This window comes from Perca flavescens, chromosome 10 (assembly GCF_004354835.1).
Source record: "Perca flavescens isolate YP-PL-M2 chromosome 10, PFLA_1.0, whole genome shotgun sequence".
NCBI classification, from domain to species: domain Eukaryota; kingdom Metazoa; phylum Chordata; class Actinopteri; order Perciformes; family Percidae; genus Perca; species Perca flavescens.
Window position 1 is genome coordinate 16,719,560 of NC_041340.1, and position 20,848 is coordinate 16,740,407.

At 42.8% G+C, this 20,848-nt stretch overlaps 2 protein-coding genes across 7 annotated transcripts; both read left to right on the forward strand.

The window, feature by feature from the left end:
- The first annotated feature begins 274 nt into the window (after nucleotides 1–274).
- ints5 (integrator complex subunit 5) lies at nucleotides 275–5,737 on the forward strand. The gene is given in 5 exon segments (XM_028589302.1): nucleotides 275–558; nucleotides 1,872–2,124; nucleotides 2,364–2,486; nucleotides 2,488–4,341; nucleotides 4,602–5,737. Coding segments are annotated over 5 exon segments (3,045 nt in total). The 5' UTR covers nucleotides 275–463; the 3' UTR covers nucleotides 5,322–5,737.
- A 265-nt stretch (nucleotides 5,738–6,002) lies between these two features.
- On the forward strand, nucleotides 6,003–19,705 carry ganabb (glucosidase II alpha subunit b). 6 transcript variants are annotated; one of them, XM_028589219.1, is made up of 25 exons: nucleotides 6,003–6,303; nucleotides 7,099–7,200; nucleotides 7,310–7,418; nucleotides 7,786–7,913; nucleotides 8,301–8,480; nucleotides 8,641–8,706; nucleotides 10,670–10,727; nucleotides 10,841–10,922; nucleotides 11,083–11,179; nucleotides 11,326–11,506; nucleotides 11,628–11,781; nucleotides 12,322–12,557; nucleotides 12,768–12,894; nucleotides 13,073–13,152; nucleotides 13,570–13,710; nucleotides 14,122–14,218; nucleotides 14,499–14,600; nucleotides 15,256–15,499; nucleotides 15,751–15,815; nucleotides 16,020–16,096; nucleotides 16,238–16,312; nucleotides 16,402–16,515; nucleotides 16,627–16,736; nucleotides 16,957–17,057; nucleotides 18,054–19,705. In XM_028589219.1, the coding sequence occupies exons 1-25, from the start codon at nucleotides 6,284–6,286 to the stop codon at nucleotides 18,161–18,163; spliced, it is 2,856 nt and encodes a 951-aa protein (XP_028445020.1). In that variant the 5' UTR covers nucleotides 6,003–6,283; the 3' UTR covers nucleotides 18,164–19,705. The 6 variants fall into 6 exon arrangements, with proteins under 6 accessions (XP_028445020.1, XP_028445026.1, XP_028445022.1 ...); XM_028589221.1 differs by lacking the exon at nucleotides 6,003–6,303 and adding an exon at nucleotides 6,310–6,392; XM_028589223.1 differs by lacking the exon at nucleotides 6,003–6,303 and adding an exon at nucleotides 6,338–6,415.
- The last annotated feature ends 1,143 nt before the right edge of the window (nucleotides 19,706–20,848 follow it).

Genomic DNA, 20,848 nt, shown 5'->3' on the forward strand with positions numbered 1-20,848 from the left:
TATATTACGTCCCCCCACCTCTTTTTGTCTTTGTTTATTTTGAGCGTTATGCACCACAACACCAAGGCAAACTGCTTGTGTGTGAAAACGTACTTGGCAATAAACCTATTTTTTAATTGTAATTAATTTCCCCTTTAGGGGATCAATACAGTTTTATCATTTTTGTATATGAGTTTTTTTAAAGTCTATAATGAGGAGACAGATCATTGACATCAGCTAAAAAACAAAACAAAGAACAAAATAAGTCCACTACCACTAGGTGTCGCCAGTGACCTCATCTCTCATTGTAACGATTTCCCTTTTTCTAACGACGAAGAAGTTCCAACTTCCGGCTTTGGAGCCTTTGGAGCGCCCTTTCGATGTATTTTTGTCCTGAAATTGGACTGATAATACAACAAAAAGCTGCTATAATCGCTCACGTCGAAGCCCCGCAGCCGAGAGGAGGATTTGATGTGACGCTTTAATGTTAAAAGACCAAACGATGTCTGTGGTGTTGGACGGGAGTCCGCTGAAAGCGATGCAGAGCTCACACACTCACACACCGCAGCCTGCCCTTAGGTGAGTGGTGGAGGAGAGGAAGCGGCTGGTCTGACAGAACAAGTAGCCTACATTTATCATTTAGCCTATAAAGTCACTTTAGTACATTTTGTATGTAAGTTAATTGTACAAAGATTAGCGGGTCAGACCTTTTATATATTCTTACACTGTTCTATATATACACGTTGACACTGGAAAAGGAGTTGCTTCAATCTCGTTGTACATGGCAATAAAAGGCATTCTATTCTATTCTAGAGCCAGCTCATGTTGAAATGTACTGGATTAACAACACTTAAGGGCTACATTTGAATACTTCAGTTACTCGATTATGCATGTAACGTTACTCTATTAAAGGTGCAAAAAAGATGCCCATGAGAAGTTGTCGTAGCCCAACATGTTGTTTTACAACGTTGATTTGTCCTGACCAACGCCCAAAAATACTTAAAAACTAAAATACTAAAACTAAAATGATATCAGTTGGAGCAAAGCTAGTATTTTATAGAGCAATATCCAGCAAATGTTGGGTCTCTTTTTTTATTTTATATAAGATTTAAATAGTATATATATGTGTGTGTGTGTGTGTGTGTGTGTGTGTGTGTGTGTATATATCTATATATATATTTTTTTTATATGTGTGTTTTTATATATATATATATATATATATATATATATATATATATATATATATATATATATGTGCTGCAGTGCAACTACAGATCATTTCCATTCGTAATCATTTTGTTGTAGAGTGGATAAGTCTAATAATCAATTAGTTGATCGACAGAAAATTAATCAAACTTTTTTCATAATTGATGGATTGGATGTTTTTTTTAAAAGTCATGGAGACATCAATAGCAACAGTTTCAAGTTACAGGTTCTTAATTATGAGGATTGCTGTTTCTTTATGTGAAACATGCATTTGGACTAAGCGATTAATCAATACATTGGGAAATATATTTTTTAGTTTTCTGTTGATTATTCTTCAATTAATTCAATTAATCAGTCATTTAGTGTATCAGATGTGAAAAATGTCTACCACAACTTTCCACTGCCCAAAGTGACTTCCTTGCTTTTTCTATTTAACGGCTAGTCAATCAAAAGGTTAATTGATAATGAAAATGATTATTATTTTCAACCCTAAAATATATTGTTCTCTTTCTTGTTATTAGAAATAGATAATTAGATTTGTATGGGTAGTCTGAAATAACCTTCCCTTCTCACAAATACAGGCACACACCTCTTTTTTCATTCCCTTTCCTTATCATTTTCTGCTTGTGGATGCTAAACTCCCAACTTGGCCCATCATTTCATCATGTCCACTCTTCTCCTCCTAGCGCCCAGGAACTCTCCCAGGAGATCAAGTCCTTCATCAGTGGCGTTGACACCGTTCAGGGCCGAAAGCTCAGTGTCCGGGAACACGCCCGCTGTGCTGTGCGCCTGCTGCGCTCGGTCCCGGCCTGTCGAGGGGCGGTGCTGGAGCATCTGAGGGGCGTGTATGATGAGCACGTCTCGGCTTTCCTGCACAACCTGGAAACAGAGGGCGATGCCAGCTCCGGGGTCAGCTCCAACCTGGAGGACATTATACAGGTGCGATGCAGAAGGACACACACAGAACGTCTTAAAACTAGTAGCTTATCTTTCTTTTATTGAGAGGTTTATTAAGATTACAACATAAAATTGGTTTTAGAGGCCCACAAGAGTAACACATCCACACCCTGCCCAATCTCACTAGCCTAAATGTTTTCCTGCATTCATAAAAATATGACAATGGTTTGGCAAATTCCCCTGAAGTTAAAATTAACTTTATTATTTCTGTTTGTCTGTAGGAGGTTCATGGCGTGCTGTCAGAGTTTATTCGTCTCAACCCCCGGGCCTGGGCCCCTCTGGTATCCGCCTGGGCTGTGGACTTGTTAGGCCAGCTGAGCAGCAAGCACGCTGGCCGCAGGGTGGCCCCCCACCTCCTCCAGCCTCAACGAGCTGCTCCAGCTCTGGATGTCCTGTGCTGCCACCCGGTCCCTCATGGAGGCCTACTCCCAGTGTTTGGCCGCCATGCTGGCCTGGTGCCCTGACGCATGTGTGGATGCGCTGTTGGACACCTCAGTTCAGCACTCTCCGCATTTTGACTGGGTCGTGGCTCACATCGGCTCCGCCTTCCCGGGTACTATCATCAGCCGAGTCTTGGCATGTGGACTCAAGGACTTTTGCTCTCATGGCGCTAAGGAACAAGGGCTACTGGTGATGGGAGTGGATAAAGGAAGCAGAGTGCCAAAGATTGGCTCAGTGGTGGGAATCCTTGGACACCTTGCAGTGCACCACTCGGACAGCATCAGGAAGGAGCTGCTCAGGATGTTTCAGGAAAGCCTGAGTCCGTCAAGCCCTCTATCTCCCACCTCATCCTCAACATCTTGGGAGAGTTCCCCTCAACTCCGTCGTGCTGCAGTTCCATTTCTGTTGCAGCTGGCTGCAATGTCCCCCAACCTCTTTGGTGCGGTGTCTGCAGAGCTGGTGGAGCTGCTGCGCCCTCCTGTCCTGCTCCAGCTGCAGGCCTTGCTGCAGGGCCTCCCTAGAGAGGAACTGGATAACATGCTGGGACTGGCTGTCCACCTTATTAGCCAGAGCCCATCAGGAGGGTCCAGAGTCCTCCGTTTTCTGGCCGACACAGCGACCCCAGCCTCAGTCATCATCTCCGGCCCTACACCCTCCCCTCATGAAGGTGTCCGAGAAGGTTGCGATCGCCTCCTACAGATGCTGCTTCTGCATCTCCACAAACTGGTCTTCAACCGCTCAGATGGAGCTGAAGTCAACCCTCATCATCCTGCTTCCTCTCAACCCAAGAGGGTCATCCCCTTCTTGGAGGAGCTGCAGTCTCACGTAGGTGAGCTCTGTGCCGAGACACTGCGACTGGAAAGGAAGCGTCACCTCTGGCTGCATCAGCTGCTGTGTCTGCTGTCGGTGTATGGGGGTCCCAGCATTGCCACTGAGGCCCTCTGCCAGCTACTCACCCAGGCCCACAACCCAGAGGAGCTGGCTCTGGCCTGGCAGCTCCACACCACACTGTCCTCTTGCATGGTGGGACTCATTCATGCCGCTGTAGCTCGCTGTGTAGCCCAGATCCATGCACACACTCTGGGGCCCAAGCAACTGAGGCAGCTGTTGCTTAACCTGGCCGCAGCCATCCAGAGTCAGGATGAGGAGAAAAGAGGAGCAGTAGGGGTTCAGTCCTCCATGGCCATCCAGGTGGGCTCAGCGGTCTCAGGACACCTCCATGATTTTGGCCCACTCCTTCTCCATGGTGACCCGGCTGTATCTCATGCTACGGTGCGCCTCCTGTCCTGTAGCCCACTCCCTCGCACCTCCTCTCCAGCACACCTGCTCCTGCTCTCTCGTGCTGCCGTCACTCATTTCTTTCTAGCGCTGCGGAGAAGAGGAGAAAGTGGGAAGGTGGGGAGAGATGGGGGACAGGCAGTCGAGGCGGTGAACTGTTCAGTCCTGCTCCTGTCTCGTTTCGCAGCGTATTCTACGCTCACTCTCAAAGCGGTACTTCAGCAGCTGGTTGAGGGAGCGCTACATAAAGGCAACGCTGGCCTGTTTGGAGGGCAGATCGCAGATATGTCTGGGGCCCCTTTGCCTTCCCCTTCGGTGTCTCCTGACATCGGAGCCTCGTTGCTGGATATCAACTGTCGGTTTGGTACCACCGTCAATTTTTCTGGCAGCGTGTGGTCTGTATTTCATGCCGGGGTGATTGGAAAGGGGCTGAAAGTCCGCACTGACACACAGCTGACTGACCCATTGGGGGTCATGCAGGTAATTTGCACAATTTTTAAGAAGTATAGTTTAGTAAAGTATAGTTTAGTAAAACATTTGTTTACATAAAAAAAATCTTATTGGGTGGAGGTACATTTATGCGGGTGGCCCACCCTGGTAAATTCTGAATATTGCACACACTGCAAAGATACAGAAATGTACACCTGAAAATCATTAAATATACTAGAATTGTACTTGATGTGTGTTTTGTGTTTGATGTGCTTCAGCAAAATGTGTCACCATCACTTTCTTCTCTGTAGAACGTCCAGACTCTGCTGGCTGTTGTAATCCAGTGTTGCAGCTCCTCTGGTCTTAACGGCTCCGTCACCGGCTCCCGACCACCATCTGACCCAGACGAGCCGCTGCCCATCAACGCAGAGGCAGCCAAGGTTGTTGCAGTTACAATGGTGGAAAACGTCTGTCCAGATGTGGCCAATGGTGAGCTGTCCTGGCCCCCAGAAGAGCACGCCCGCACCACGGTGGAGCGAGACATTCACATTCGGCGTTGCTTTGAGGCCCACCCGGTGCTCTTCCCTCTGCTTCAGGTGGTGGCAGCTGGACGCCCAGCTCTCTGCTACTGCTCAGCTGTGCTCAGAGGCCTCCTGGCCACTCTGCTGGCCCACTGGGAGGCATCCCGCGAGGTGTTGTCCACAGACTCCCCGTGGCACCTCCAGGCATCCTGCCTCCTGGTGTCCTGCATGGGAGAGGGCCAGCTCCTGCCTCCTGTGCTGGCCAACGTCCATGAAGCCTTCCCCCACCTCACTCCCTTCGAGGTGAGGCTGCTGCTCCTAGCGGTGTGGGAGTATGTGCGAGGCAATGGGCCAATGCCCCAGAAGTTTGTCTTTAGCTCAGAGAAGGGGCTGTTCTGCAGGGATTTCTCACGGGACGGTGACGTGGCGAGATATGTAGCACCGATTCACAGCGTCCTGCATAAAAACATTGATAGATTGGGACATCTGTGCTGGCGGTTCCAGCTCTAAAGGGTAATGGGGAACAAACAGTATAGAGCAGGTGACAAGGAATAAATAGAGACTGTAAAATAGATGGAATACTGTGTTACATTACTCCGAGAGTGGACTGCAAATTTGCTTTTACTGTTCTTGAGTTTCATACAAGTTTAGTATAGTATATGTGTGAGTACCTACAAGGGGACAAGAGAAATGGCACACATGTATATTATTTTAATACAGAATTTGCTCCACACAAAACACAGCCTTAATGTGTCATTTTTGTTGGAAAACACAATTTAGCTCTGCTAAATAATTTATAGATTGTTTTGTAACATTTTCAGATTGTTCATGTTCTAAAATTGTGGCTACAAACATGCCTTGCATCTCTTGTTATATGCCAAAAGCTGTTGTTTCAACCACATTACAAAATAAATAATTTGTTCCTAGAATGTGTCATGAATTGATCATCCTTGTTAATGCTAAAATGAGGGAATGCGTGAATGTTGTCACCCCTCAGATCTACCTTGGGGGATCCCCATGTTTGGAACGAGTGCTTTAATCAAAATTTAAACCAGGATTCATAAATTTAGGATTGATTTCAGGGGTGTTGTCGTGGATTAAATTAGACTGCACACGCGTGTTTCCACCACTAATACGTTGCACTGGTTGGAAATCAATCCAGTGCAAGCAGTGGCACAAATCCATGACAAATGTGGGCACTTCACTGGCTGCAGCCTGGAGATGACGTGTCCGTGCCTGAGAGGATGAATATGCAAACGAAGTTGACGTAACGATACATCCTCCTTTTATCATCAACCAGAAGGAAAGATAAACTCCATAAAGTAAATATTGTAATATATAAATTCAATTCGTATTATCTTTATTAGTTTAAAGAAGAAAAAGCATGAATATTTCAGCTATTGAGAATCTTACTTTTCAACGATCTTTGTTGCGGACTGGTGTGGGCGGAGTCAAGCGGAAGCAGAATCAAGATGGCCACCATCACTGAAAGGTAAGACAAAGCAGGTCCGCCGTTTCATCGTGAATTTATCATTCGTTCAATATATATTATCAGCGCGCCGGAGGCCAGAAATTATCGCTGTGGGTAAACACTTTGTAGACGCGTGAGCAAACTACTACTACTGTTTCAGGGTTTAACGGCCGCCAGGGGGATTCATACGGGAAAGGGTCTCGATCCCATCAATTGAATAAGCGGATTGGCCGGCTGTTAGCTAGCTAGTAGCAAGGTTAGCACGATATCCTGATCCAAAGTGGTATTTAACGACAACACTGCTGTCGGACAACCAGGCCGTCTGTAACAGACCGATACAGTACTGTTGTCAAATTAGTATGTTGTGCCTGCTTTGTGATGTATTTCTTTTCCATACATCCGATTGAATGTTAGCTAACATTAGCCCATTTTAGCTGATACGTTAGCTCATCATTTCAATCACATCACCCGGCTTTGACAGGAGTATGAGATTGAGAGGGCTGCAGGCTCAGGGTCTAACATAAAAAAAGGGATTTTGGATACTGTTATAAATGTTAATGTATGCACGCACTGTGTAGTTGTAGCAGGATGATGAAACGGGAAATGGGTTAGCTGCCTTTCACTTGAGGACACATTTTACCAGCACAGAGAGATCAAAGTCCGGGTGTGTGTTCTCAACTCCGGTATACGTGCTGTAGTTTGGTTATGGTCCTCATGGGTAGCTAATTACTTGGGCATTGTTCAACCACATGTATGTCAATCAATTTGAGAGGTGACCATCTAAAGATTAGGTTGTCTCCTTGATTTTCTTTGAAGGATGGCGCCTGTCTTGGTGCTCTGGCTGGCCGTGTGCCTCAGTGGTACTTGGGCTGTGGACAAGGGCAACTTCAAGACCTGTGACCAGAGTACCTTCTGCAAGTGAGTGCAAGATAGAAAAATAATACATTTACTTACTTAAAGTTGCTTTAAAAAAAAAAGCACACAGATTCATCACCCGTGGCCACTCTTATTATTCAATTTAAAACAGGCGTCAGCGAGCGTTGAAGCCTGCTGAGTCTCCCTATCGAGCCCTGCTGGAGACCATGGAGCTGACCAACACCAGACTCACGCTGCAGCTCATCAATGATAACAATAAGGTAAATCACAAATTCAGATCCAGTTCACAATGTAGGAAAGTATGGCTGCTAGAGGGAAAGGCACCAACTTTAATTTACAAGTTTACTCAGTTGAATTTTCCAGCACTTAACTAAAATGATAAATATGGCCATTTGTTAAATCCCTTCTCAGATGGGGAAATTTTCATGCTATTACGAAAGAACAATTTACTAGTTTCCCTTCTTTGTGGCATCAAAACCAAATGCCTAATAATGGCTAACTAAGTGTAATGCCGGCTGAACCAGTTTGCCAACCTCTGCTGTAGTGTTTATGAAAGAATAATGAAATTCCTCTTTTGGTATTTCTCTATCTCCCTCCTTCCCCTCTTTGTCTGCGTTTGTCTTTCAGGTGCGTCTGCTGCTTGAGCTCTACCGTCTCCAGGGAAACATGACAAGGGTGAAGATTAACGAGCTCAAGCCACTTAAGCCTCGCTATGAGGTTCCAGACGTGCTCATCAGGGAGCCTCCTACTGAGCCGTAAGTCTCCCAAGGGTGTTACTGACTGTGTGGGGTGGGTGGTGCTTTTGATATGACAGAATCAAACCAAAAAGGCAAAATTGACGCCTTTCTGTGTTCAGTCCTGCCATTGTCAATTTTATTAATTTAGCCCTAAATCATATTTTTCTATACAGAAATCTTAAATCTTCCAGGATAGACCATTACAATATAGAAAAAGAGAATGATATTATAGACATTTTTTAGTTTTTCCTTATCTGAAGCAGACTCAAAAGAGAAATGCTGTACAGACTGTAAAGCCCCGTGGGGCAAATTTGTGAAATTGGGTTGTATAAATAAAATTGACTAGACTTTTTGTCTTTACTTTTCCTTTTTCTGAACCAAATCCTCTCTCTCTCTCTGCCTCAGCCTATCTCTCTTGTCTCAGGACGAGAATGGGGTTGTGCTGTCCCTGGGGGCGGAGTCTCAGAGGGTCATCGTCAGCGCCCAGCCCTTCCGATTGGACATCATGGAAGGACGAGACGTGTTGATGTCGCTGAACTCGCGTGGCCTGCTGGCCTTTGAGCACCTGAGGATGCGCAAGGACACGTGAGAAACCCATGAATGCACACACATTTACAAATGCCAGCCCTCTTTTAATCCACGTCCTCACTCAGTGGATGATTTTGATTTTTGTTCCCATGAATGGTTTGTTTTTTGAGTATTGTCTCTGACTCGTTGTTCTGTCCTCTTTTCCCTATCATCCTAGTTTCTCCTATAAAGTAACTAGCACAGTGGCTAGCGTGTGGGATAATATCAAGAGGGTATTCTCTAGGTAAAGACCCTTAAGATTTGTAAGTGTGTATTCTGTTCCTTGTGCTAATGCTGCCAATAGTGACAACAATCGTAGGGAATCCCATAACAGCAAGTACAGTGTGTTTACCCTCCAATAAATTTGACTGAGAGCGAGAGAGCGGTGTGGGTGAGTGTGTGCATGTCAGTGTTTAATTTGATCCATAATGTAGGGGTCTTTGAAGGATCATTTAAACTAATAATAAAAATTGCCAGTTGTATATTGTTCTTCTCATTTCATGAAACAAAGAAAAATCATCCTAATCATGAAAAAGCACATTCACGTAAATGATGTAGGGTCTGATGTGCCAACCAGTGATTTTACTTTCTTGTCAGATCAGTGTCCGATCAACTAAATCGTGTCACTCCAGCAGATCTAACGTTGCAACTGCATGACTGGCTGTCCAATGTTGACTGAAAGTAGTTTTCACGCTTGCTTAGCTCATGGTGAGAGCCAACTGTGATAGATGAGATATAATGCTGATGGCAGCAGGTGTGGACCAGTTTAGAAGGCACATAAAAGCACACACATGTAGTCTGAGTCACAACAAATAGTTAGCTAGTTAGTTAGTCAGTCTTATTTTCTGGTACTGCAGCCCAGTTCCCAAACCCAACAGCAACATCTCTCTTTGTGGTTATACTCTGAAGTTGGCATTTCAGTTAAAGGGGTTTCAAGTTTTCTTAATTGGGACATTTTCTGCATTTCTTTTCTGGCACAGTGCTTCTTTTGAGCTATACTCTCATTATTGCGGAAAAACAGCTTTTGTAGGCGCCTTCATCATTGTGTTTATGGTGTCCATCAGCGATGAGCGTATGAAGTGTGGTTGCAATTTAAGATGAAGATTAAGAAAAAAAAAAAACTGAAAACGTTTGCAGGGTAAGATATTGAATTGAAAAACTTTATTAATGCCGATAGGGAAACTGGTTTGCCACCAACCATATCAGTTTTGTTATAAAAAATGCTCCGTACTGATCTAACTATGGTTAACGTTCACATTGTGACCTGATGGTCTTTCAGAAAGTCCATTTGCCTGGTATATTTGGAAACTAATGATGAATAGGAGCTCAAAATCTGTTTACAGGTCTTAGGGAGAACTACTGCATATGTAAAAGAAACAAACAATCCTTTTGTGGTTCCAGGGAGAGTTGTGTGAAGTCTGTTAAATGTTCTCTCATGATGTCACTTGAGTTTGCATCAGTTGGGGTAAAAAATGAAATCTCAGGCTGTGGATTTAGAAAGAAGCGAGCTTAGCAGACCTCTGTAGCACACTCCTCATCACTGCTTAAGACAAGCAGCGCGGGCTACATAAGCTGCTACTAGCATTACTCATCAGAATCACTGATCTGTTGCCGGTTGAGTTGCATGGTGGGTAGGCGCCAGGTTCTTGGAGAGCCTCGTTTTTCCGCTGCAATGTGAATATGGCATAACAGGCTTTTAAGACACATTTTGGCACCACTGCCTCTTGCTTGTGCTGCAGATCATGCACATCAACAGCTCAGCTGTGTGACTAACACATTTTTAGCAGTTCCAAAGCTTGTTTGATGGAGTATTTAGGGCAATGCCATGGCCACGATCACACCATGATAAACGGGCAATCCACTGGGTACCAGTTGTTTCTGTAAGGACCTTGTGAGTGATACATGCAGCAGCCTCTAGAGGTCCTATCCCATAATGCTTAGCTTGAAATAGCCACAAGGTAGGAAGTTGCTCAGTCCCCTTTGCCATCAAAGTTAAGTCAATCAAGACCTTGAGTATTTTTTAGTTGCCATTGTGAAGTCAGAGGGCATTCACCAAACTCCCCAATTTGTATGTCCTTTTTTTTTTATTATAGTTTAATTATGCTCTTATATATTGTCACGTGTCTCAAGATAGCATGACTTTGCCAAAGTGACACATTTTTCTTTTCCCTATATCACCTTCCTCCACTCGTTGTGCCATGGAGCAGTCAGGTAGAGCCAGAGGCCGAGAAGAAAGAGGAGGATGATCCGGCAAACCAGTCTGAGGTACCACATACTAAAATACACTTCATTTTCTGTTCCGTCTCTTTATTTTAAACATACCATTTCTACGCTGTATCTTGTAAATTACATTACATTTCTCCCTCTTTGCCGGCCAGACCACAAAAGAAGAGGAAGAGAAAGTAGAAGACGGGATGTGGGAGGAAACGTTTAAATCACACTCAGACAGCAAACCAAATGGTAAGTTCTACTTGTATTTTCAGTTAGTTAATCATAGCTTGATTATTATTGCCATAATATCTATATGTATGTGTTATTGAGGGGGTTTAATGTTATATCTAAAATAAGTCTGGTGTATTGACTCTCCTCTAACTGATAATTGGTTGCTCTCGTCTCACAGGTCCATCTGCTGTTAGTTTAGACTTTTCGTTGCCGGGTGTGGAGCATGTCTATGGCATCCCAGAACACGCAGATACCCTCAGACTCAAAACAACAGAGTGAGTGTCAACAACAAGTCATATTTCAAACACAAAATTACGATGGCAGTTAGAATTTTCTTTGATATTGACAGTCACATGCACAGTGGTCAGTGTAGTCTTCGCTGCATTGGATCAAGCCCGAGTGTGTGTTTTTTCTGTTTCAGTAATGGAGATCCATATCGGCTTTATAACCTGGATGTGTTCCAGTACGAGCTGTATAACCCTATGGCCCTTTATGGCGCTGTCCCAGTCATGTTGGCCCACAACGCCCAGCGGACCACAGGCATCTTCTGGCTCAATGCCGCTGAGACCTGGGTGGATATTAGCTCCAACACAGCTGGAAAGGTATGTCCCCTTTTTTTATTTTTCCTTAGGTCCTGGGCCTGTTTTGGTCAAAATAGCCAGTAATGAATATATGTTGCACCAAAGCCCAGTGCTTCACTTACTCACTTTTGTCTCTTTCCAGACTGTGTTTGGAAAAATGCTAGATTATGTTCAAGGCTCCAGTGAGACTCCACAGACAGACGTGCGTTGGATCTCTGAAAGCGGCATCATTGATGTCTTCATTATGCTTGGGCCAACACCCAATGATGTTTTCTCTCAGTATGCCTCCCTCACAGGTAAAGTAGGAAGATGGATGACTCGCATGAACTCTGCCTTATTTCCCATGTTTTTCCCATGACTAAAGAGTGCTTTCTGTAGTTTATGCTGGGTGCACAAGTATCACTTTCAATACAGGTCCTGAATACTAAAATTTAAAGAAACTGTTTTATCAGAAACAAGTCTACACTTTGCAATTAGATCAACTACTTAATGCACAGATTAAAGAACGATGACACTTTTGATAAAGAGACACAATTAATTCATTGATTTAAACCTTGCTGTTTCATTTAAGTCAAGTTTGTAATTAATCATGAACAAAATTGAATTTCACGATGGTTCAGACATTTAACACAAAGGCATTGGCTCAGTTTTTAGTCTCTGGAAAATCACCTTGTTATTTCACCTGGTATCCACTAACCCAAGATAAAGTTTGAATGCGTTTTACAACCTGATACAAGTATGGGTGCCTGTGTTGCCAAATAAAAGATCTGACAGACCTCCTCAGTCTCAGATCCCCTCCTCACATCTTCTAACTTCCTCCTCCTGTTGTTCATCAGGCACCCAGTCCTTCCCTCCCCTAGCTGCTGTGAGCTACCACCAGTGCCGCTGGAACTACAATGACCAGGAAGACGTGGCCTCAGTGGATGCTGGCTTTGACGAGCACGACATCCCCTATGATTATATCTGGCTCGACATCGAGCACACGGATGGCAAGCGCTACTTCACTTGGGATCCGCACAAGTTTGCAACACCAAAGGAAATGCTGCAGGGTCTCATGGACAAGAAACGCAAGGTACATACGACACATAATCCAACATCAGCAGACAATGTTAGGATCTGCAATTTCATGGCTTTTCCTGCCAGAAGTTCTCCAGGATCTATTCTACTTTCCATCTAAATTAAATGATATGCAGGCACTGTCATCACATGACTTGACATACACTTTCAAGACTTTGTGCTCAGTCTTCTTTAATTGTGTTAATTTTTTTATTTCTTTTAATAGATGGTGGCCATTGTGGACCCACATATCAAAGTAGACAGCAATTACAAGATCCATAATGAAATCCGCTCTCGGGGATTCTATATCAAGAATAAAGATGGTGGAGACTACGAGGGCTGGTGCTGGCCTGGTAAGAGATTGACAACTCTGCGTCAATCAGCAGAAAATGCATTTGTAAATATTCTTCATGAACTGAATCTTCACTGGGAAACATTGACATGTTATAGTGGCATGTTTCTCAGTGTGCAGATATTATTGCAATGAATATTTCTCACATTCCTTTCTGTACTTTGGATGATGTCCTTTAGGTAGTGCCGGCTATCCAGACTTCACGCGTGCAGACGTGAGAGAATGGTGGGCCAGCATGTTTGCCTACGATCAGTATGAGGTGAGTCTGAAGGACACTCGTCTCTCTGTTGCTCAGCTAAAGACAAACCATCAGTAATCTGCAACTAAGTGTGCAAGTGAGATACTAAAGATTTAGCTTGTTGGCTGTTGCTGTGTGCGAGCTTTCTATATAAGGAAGGACAGACAGCTATTGAAGAATATTTACATTAATGAAACATGACTGCAGTTTTTATTTATTTTTTTAGAACTGGAAAATTCTTCTGCAAAACCCAATGGCATGTTCTCACATGGGGGCTGCCAATTACAACCTCATTTTTTTTACTGTTAGTCACTGACCATGAATATTTTAGGCATCTGAAAGGATTTTTTATTTCTGCGCCCAGGTTTATCGACTCTCAATTTTCCAATAATAATAAGTCTTCAAAACTTACATGCACAATCTCTGTTCACTCTCCAGGGTTCCATGGAGAATCTGTATACATGGAACGACATGAATGAGCCGTCAGTCTTTAACGGGCCAGAGGTGACAATGCACAAGGACGCAGTGCACGGATCCTGGGAGCACCGTGACGTGCACAACTTGTATGGCTTCTATGTGGTGAGTGCGCACACTTCGTCTTTAGCTTTTTTGTGAAAGACTGAACCTTTCCGTTAAATATTTCATCCTCCTTTATGTTTTTCAGTCTGGTTGAGTATTCATGCATTAATGTAACTAGTGTTGCGTGTGCCACTGTAGTTGATTTATTGGAAAAAATGACAGTGGAACTTAATTTCCTGTGTGTGCCCAAGCAGGTAGAAAATGTCAGTACCACTCAGAAACCAGTGCTGAACACAAATCAGTGTTTTAGCAAAACAAAATAGCCATCAGACTTTGACAATATTGTGTGGGACATTATGATTTTAAAATAATCTTAGTGATACGACTTACACTATCATAGTTCACAAATCTGTTTGAAAAAGTACCAAATATGGTCTAAAAATTAAAGATTATCCTGTGTACAACCTGCAGCAAATGGCCACAACGGAGGGTCTGATCCAGAGGTCAGGAGGAGTTGAGCGACCCTTTGTTCTGACCAGAGCCTTCTTTGCCGGGTCACAGCGCTACGGTAAGCCCTTTTACTGCTTTTACTTTTCATTCTAGCAGCTGGTGTTTATGATCGATACTGTTAACCTGTTTTTTGGCATTGCATATATTGTATATATTTTTGGATTTGCACCTTATCGTTATTTTAGAAGTTTTTTTATTTGCACTCCTTCCTATTTTGTATTGCAACTGCTGCACAGCTGTTTTGCTCAATGATAAATACAGTGCTGTCTTATCTAGAAACATTTTGTGTCAGGCTATAGCACAGGACCTCAAGTGTTAAAGTGTGTTTGTGTCTGTAGGTGCTGTGTGGACAGGAGATAATGCTGCTGAGTGGGAACATCTGAAGATCTCTATCCCCATGTGTCTGAGTCTGGGCCTGGTTGGAATCTCTTTCTGTGGTGGTGAGTATTGTCAAGCTTCACAGTCTGCTGTTACACGGATAGTTGTAGTTGTGATAGTTGATAGTTTCTGTTGGTCAGTGTAAAAATGAAAATATCTGGACTGCCTTCCAACATAGTCAAAAGTATTATTAGTATTATTATATAATAGACATGAGTCCCCTTATTAACAAAAGTTGCACACCACCCTAAAAATCTGCTGCCACAGAGTCACCCACAGCTACAACATTTATGCAGGATTGATACTAAAAAAAAGAAATAACTTTAGTTAGAATCAGTTTTCTGAAATAAATTTGACTTTGATTGTCCTACTGTGTTTGTTAATGTTGTCATGGAAACGTGCAATGATAAACTGCATGAAGCGTTACCATGGTGAGAGCACAGGTTCCCTGGGTAATCTAGCTGCAGTTATATATAGCAGTTGTGCTGGCTGTATGTATGAAGCTCGTATTCATGATCAGATCAGGTGGTGTTTTATGTTGTTGCAACTGTGTTAAATAAAGTTAAAGAAAAACACACATTCGGCTCCAGTTCCAGCCATAAGCTCCAAAAATAGGTCTCTAGAGTCTGGCTGTTTTCTTTCCCCAAGACATTTAATTTATATAATCCTCTGAACAGCCCAGATCCGACACTAACTCTGACCCCATCTGTCTCATAGCTGACGTCGGTGGTTTCTTCAAGTCTCCGAGCACTGAGCTGCTGGTGCGTTGGTACCAGACGGGGGCGTACCAGCCGTTCTTCAGGGCCCACGCCCACCTGGACACCCCCCGCCGCGAGCCCTGGCTGTTTGGTCCGGAGAACACGGCGCTGATCCGTGAAGCGGTGCGCCAGCGCTACGCCCTCCTGCCCTACTGGTACCAGCAGTTCTACCACGCACACCGCACTGGACAGCCCATCATGAGGTGAGGACAGGGCAGGAAGCATTGTTTGTGTTGGTGTCTCTTCATGTCATTTTACCAGTAGTGGTGAGTTACAAAATAATCTCCAATCAGTTTATATTAGTACCTGCTTGTCCAGCTAGAGATCCTCTCACTCTGGCTTTTTTGAAACAAAAATGTGTCCCTTAATCTGAATTATAATTATGCATACAATCTCAATGCACAAAAATATGAAGATGAAAATCTTGAAATCACGTTACTCATCTCTATTTCAGACCACTTTGGGTGGAGTATCCCCAGGATCCTGCTACTTTCGCTCTGGATGACGAGTTCTTGATCGGTGAGACACAGAACACCAAAACTTGAATTTTCCTGTTAAAATACATCCATCAAAAGATCTCTTGATGATTTTAATTTTTGTTAAAAACAGCCCAGGTACAAGGGGACAAAGTAGAATGAAAACTTACAAATCAATTGTAACAGTAAGGCAGACGTGGTTCAAAACAGTTATCAGATCCACTGATGTTACTTCACTCCGCTGCAGGTAAAGATCTGTTGGTGCACCCAGTTACTGAGGAGGGAGCCAGGGGAGTCACCGCCTACCTGCCTGGCAAAGGCGAGGTAAGAGGAAGAAGCACGGAGGCTTTAACACCTCTTACGATTACTGCATGATTCTGGTGTCTTCAGGCTGAACTTTAGTGTTACACTGGAGTGGTTCTCTCAAGAAAAGGTGATTCAGATTCAGGTGTTCTTGTTCCTCAGGTTTGGTTTGACGTTCAAACCTTCCAGAAGCACAACGGGGCCCAGAACCTTTACATCCCTGTCACCATGAGCTCTGTAAGATGCACAATTTCTACATTTTGACGCCCTCCACATCCTTTTAATAGTATTCCTCTGTAAAATGGAGCTTTCTGTCTTCTTTCCAGATTCCAGTGTTCCAGCGGGGCGGCTCCATTATTCCCAAGAAGATGCGAGTTCGCAGGTCCTCCTCATGCATGATGCACGATCCCTACACTTTATATGTGGCTCTTAACCCCCAGGTAACTCAATTGCACATACCCTCGATGACCGCTGCCAACACACAACTGTCCCCCACTGCTATTTGAAAATGTTGCATTGTCATACTTGATTTTTGACTTTTTCTTTGACAGAGAACTGCAGAGGGTAAGCTTTACATAGATGATGGCCACACCTTCAACTATGAAAAGAAGGAGTTCATCCACAGGAGGCTGTCCTTCGCCAACAACATCCTCTCTTCTGTGTGAGTGATGAATATTCTCAGTTTCAGTCCAGTAGAAAACCTGCTTCCACCTCACATAGGCTCTTATTATATATTATATTTATATTATTAGATATTTCAATTTAGATCTTTATTGTGTCCCAACCATAAAATTATAAAACATTTATGGTTTGTATTATATGGGTTACTTTATCATTTTTGTGTTGTAAATATTAAATCCATGTCTCTGCTCGGTCCACAGTAACTTGGCTCTAGATGCCCAGTTTACCACCCAATCCTGGATTGAACGCATTGTCATACTGGGAGCCAGTAAACCCAGCACGGTGACCCTGAAGACTGCTGGTGAGTGGCCATAATGAAGCCATTTTCCTGCATATTTATTCTCATTGGTTGATTCATTTAAAGTTATGGACTGTATGCTGACCGAAGGAATCAGCTGAAATTCCTCTATTTCACAAGAGGCAGCTAAACAGTTTAATGATTAAACCACAGTCTAGTACAGTGGTACAATCTTCCCACTAACCTTAAGTTGAATGACTGTGAACACAGTTTCCCTAAAGAGCTGATCATTAAATAGTTTGTAACTTTCTCTAATAACTAAGGCAGTATAGCACTTGAAGAAATGAAGCCAAATGAAGAATTTAATATAGGTGATTGAAAATTTTATTTGGAATTTTATGATTATTTATCAATATCATCTTGGCTAACCAGGTCTCTTTTTATTTTTAGCTGTTAATACTGGGTGATATGGCCTAAAAAAGAAAATCCGATTTAAGATTTAAATCGATTTTCTTTTAAACAAATCAATGTTAACTACACATTCGAGTTAATCGATAAAATTGATTTATCACCCAGCCCTAGCTGTTAACTACTACAATACTCCCTTCCTCAAATTATAATGCCAAATGTTTTTCCTCAGTCTTGGAGCTCAAACACAATTTTGTGTGGACAACTTCATTTATGTGCACTTGAACGTATTCACACAGAGGTTTGGAGAAGTTAAGTGTGAAAGTCTGTTAGAAAATGGCTGTAAAATGTTTTGCTCTGCTCACACTTCAGAACCGATCACACTCAGTGAAACTGAGTGTGAAGGTTTTCAACTTGGGTGCAGTTTCCTGGAGGTGGATGTTTTTTCAGCCAGTCGTATTGCACCTCAGGATTAAGATAAAATAGACTTTATTAATCCCGCACTGGGGAAATTCCTGTGCTACAGCAGCTCAAAAGAAAAAATGTACACCCATCAGAATAACTACAGAGACTATTCGTTTTGGCTCTGTGAGATTGACGTACCCTTTTCTCCCCAAAGTGTCTACTTAAACTTTCTTTTCTGTTTTGCAGATGGTCAGGAGAGCCAACTAGAGTTTGACTTTGACGCCTCCATGTCTGTGTTGACGCTCCGCAAGCCCGGCATGAACGCAGGGGTAGACTGGAACGTGATGCTTCAGTAACCATGGAGACAGGAAAGGAAGAGCAGAAGTAGAAAATTAGTAAACTGGACTGAACAGGAGAGAGGAGGAGGAGGAGGGGGGGGGGAAGGCACAAGGCGCTGATCTCATGACTAACTACAGCAAGACAACAGGATAGCAATCATGGAAAATAAAGGACACACACACACACACACGTAGACCTGTCAGTCAAACTGAGCCACGTAACATCGCTGCCATGTCCCTTATTTGTTCAGTCGCACTGTAATACCTAACAGAGGTTACTACTAGATAGATAATTATGTTTGTCACATTTTTCAAATAGATAACAAATGATTAAATGTTATCATTGTAATTAATATTTGGGCTAAAGAAAGAACACACTTTGTTGTCCATCCAGTCTGCTTCAGAAGAAAGATCACTGGGGGGGGATTGTTTGCCATTTCAAATGAAGGTTCACATTGAAAGCACATGCTCTACCTGTTGGTGATTCCCTCTTATCTGTTTCTGACTCGATACTCAAATTCATTCCAGCCAAGCACTTCAATCAGCTCAGAGCTCAACCTTCTTTACTCTTGCCACGTTTCATATATTTTGGGGAGGGCTTGCCAACAATCAGCTTTGTGGCTCTACACTTAAAGGTGGAGTCAAACAGCTAAACAAATACACCCCTCCGGTCATTTCAGAACGTTGTGCCAGATTCTCTTTCTACATCCATGGCCTTTCCCCGGTCCTGTGCACGAGCACGGCTGGAGTAGTGTTTGCTTGTTTCCCATTAACAGAGCCAGGGCTGTGGATGAACACAGAACGGATAGCTAGCCGACCGTGAGGAAATGAGTGTATTGGATTAGAATAGCTGACTCCACCTTTATTTTTACCTCAAAATGGAGAAAAAATTATTATTTTTTTAGCAATCCTGACTTGTTAATAATTGTTTAGTCTCTCCCTGAGCTCGTCAGTGATGAAAATGGAAAATGATACATTATTGTCGCTTCATTACGGAAGTAATGGGGTCGTTCAACTGCTGCAGAGAGAGATTTCCAGCTGTTCTGAACAAACTCGGCAGTGGGTAGCGCCTCAGGGGGCTGAACCACTGATGTTTGTGGATCATCCTGTTGATGCGCTTTCTTTGTTTTATCGAGTTCTTTTCCCAGCACTGTTTACGAAATAATTTTTAATGCACTTCAAGAAGAGCGAGAACTTTAAAGTTTAGATTTTCATGTGTTACTAGGTGTCAGGACTGTCCAGGGTTTCCAGTGTGTCATTTGGATCTTATTGAACAGGTCAAATCTAATCCTTGAAAGGTTTTACTAGCAAATGTTCATTTGATTCTCTGGAGACTCTAGATTGTGTCCCGTCTAGTCAAATGATTGGACCATTTAGGAGTTTTGTTCTATGAGTTTGTCTCTCCTTTGATTGTTTTTATGATCATTAATGTACATGTTGCTGCAATTTTGTTGGCTTGAATTGGTGGAAATGGAAGTGAAGGAACAGACTGTCAATTAAAGTTGTCAAATGTACTAAAAGATAAAGACCAAGTGAAAATAAAGTTGACCAAATGTAAAAGAGTTTATGTATTTTTTCAATTAACATTTCTGTAATTTAACGAGATCATTTTTTGACAGAACTGGATCGTATTTATTTGGGGTTTTTCAGCACGGTGGCCCAATGGTTGGCACTGTGGCCTCACAGCAAGAAGGGACCGGGTTCGAACCCTGGTCGTCCCGGGCTTTTGTGTGGCATTCGCCTGGGTGTTCTCCGGATGCTCAGGTTTCCCCCTCCGTCTCTACCGAGCTGATGCGTGGTGAGCGTCTGGCGTCGTTAGGCTACCGTGCACCACCCAGGTGGGTGCTACACATAGGTGGTGAGTGTCTATGATAAAGCGGCATATAAATGTAAATATAAATCTAATGAATTATTATTTTCTAAAAAGAGTTTGGTTTCAGAGACAGATTTTGGGTGGAGTATCACTTAGTATGTTTAAAAATACACATGCACAATAACCATAGCCAGCTTTGCAGAAATGACCCAGTTAAATGAAGTGGTGGAAAAGTCTTAACTTCCGAAAGGGTGATCATTAAGGATTAATGTTGGGGGCAATAGTCGATACGAAGCTGCCAAATTTTGTTGAAGTGCGCACATTCTTTAACTATAAACATAATCATTCAATGTGCAGTGTATTGATCAGCTCATTTAGCCACTTTTTTAACAGCAGGGGCATCCATTTTCTTAAGCTGCAGTAAAGGAGTTCTGCTAAATCTGAACATTAATTTCTGAGATAAGAATATCTTTGTATCTTTAAACGCATAAGGGAAGGCCTTTACATTGACTGTGTGGGTGTGCCCATAGTTGCAGGAATCTCAAAAGTTTTTTTTGCAGGGAAAGAGCAACAATTACATGTTGACAAAGACTTAATTTGCATGACAAATTAGGATTTAATAGTTTTCTTATTATAAGACAAATGCATTCATATAACAAAACATGTAAGAACATTGCAATATTAACATTTGCTTAGGTAGTAATACTTTCAGAAAGAAAGTGAAGTAAAAATCATGATTCCAAATTTGAGAACAAGAAAGTACATTATTTAGATTAATTTAATTAAATTCACAATAAATTACTATATAAATATGGAGTAAATACAGTTGGTATTCACAAAGTTTTTGCATTTTCTGAGAAATTATCAACCTTTATTGAAAGAACATTCAA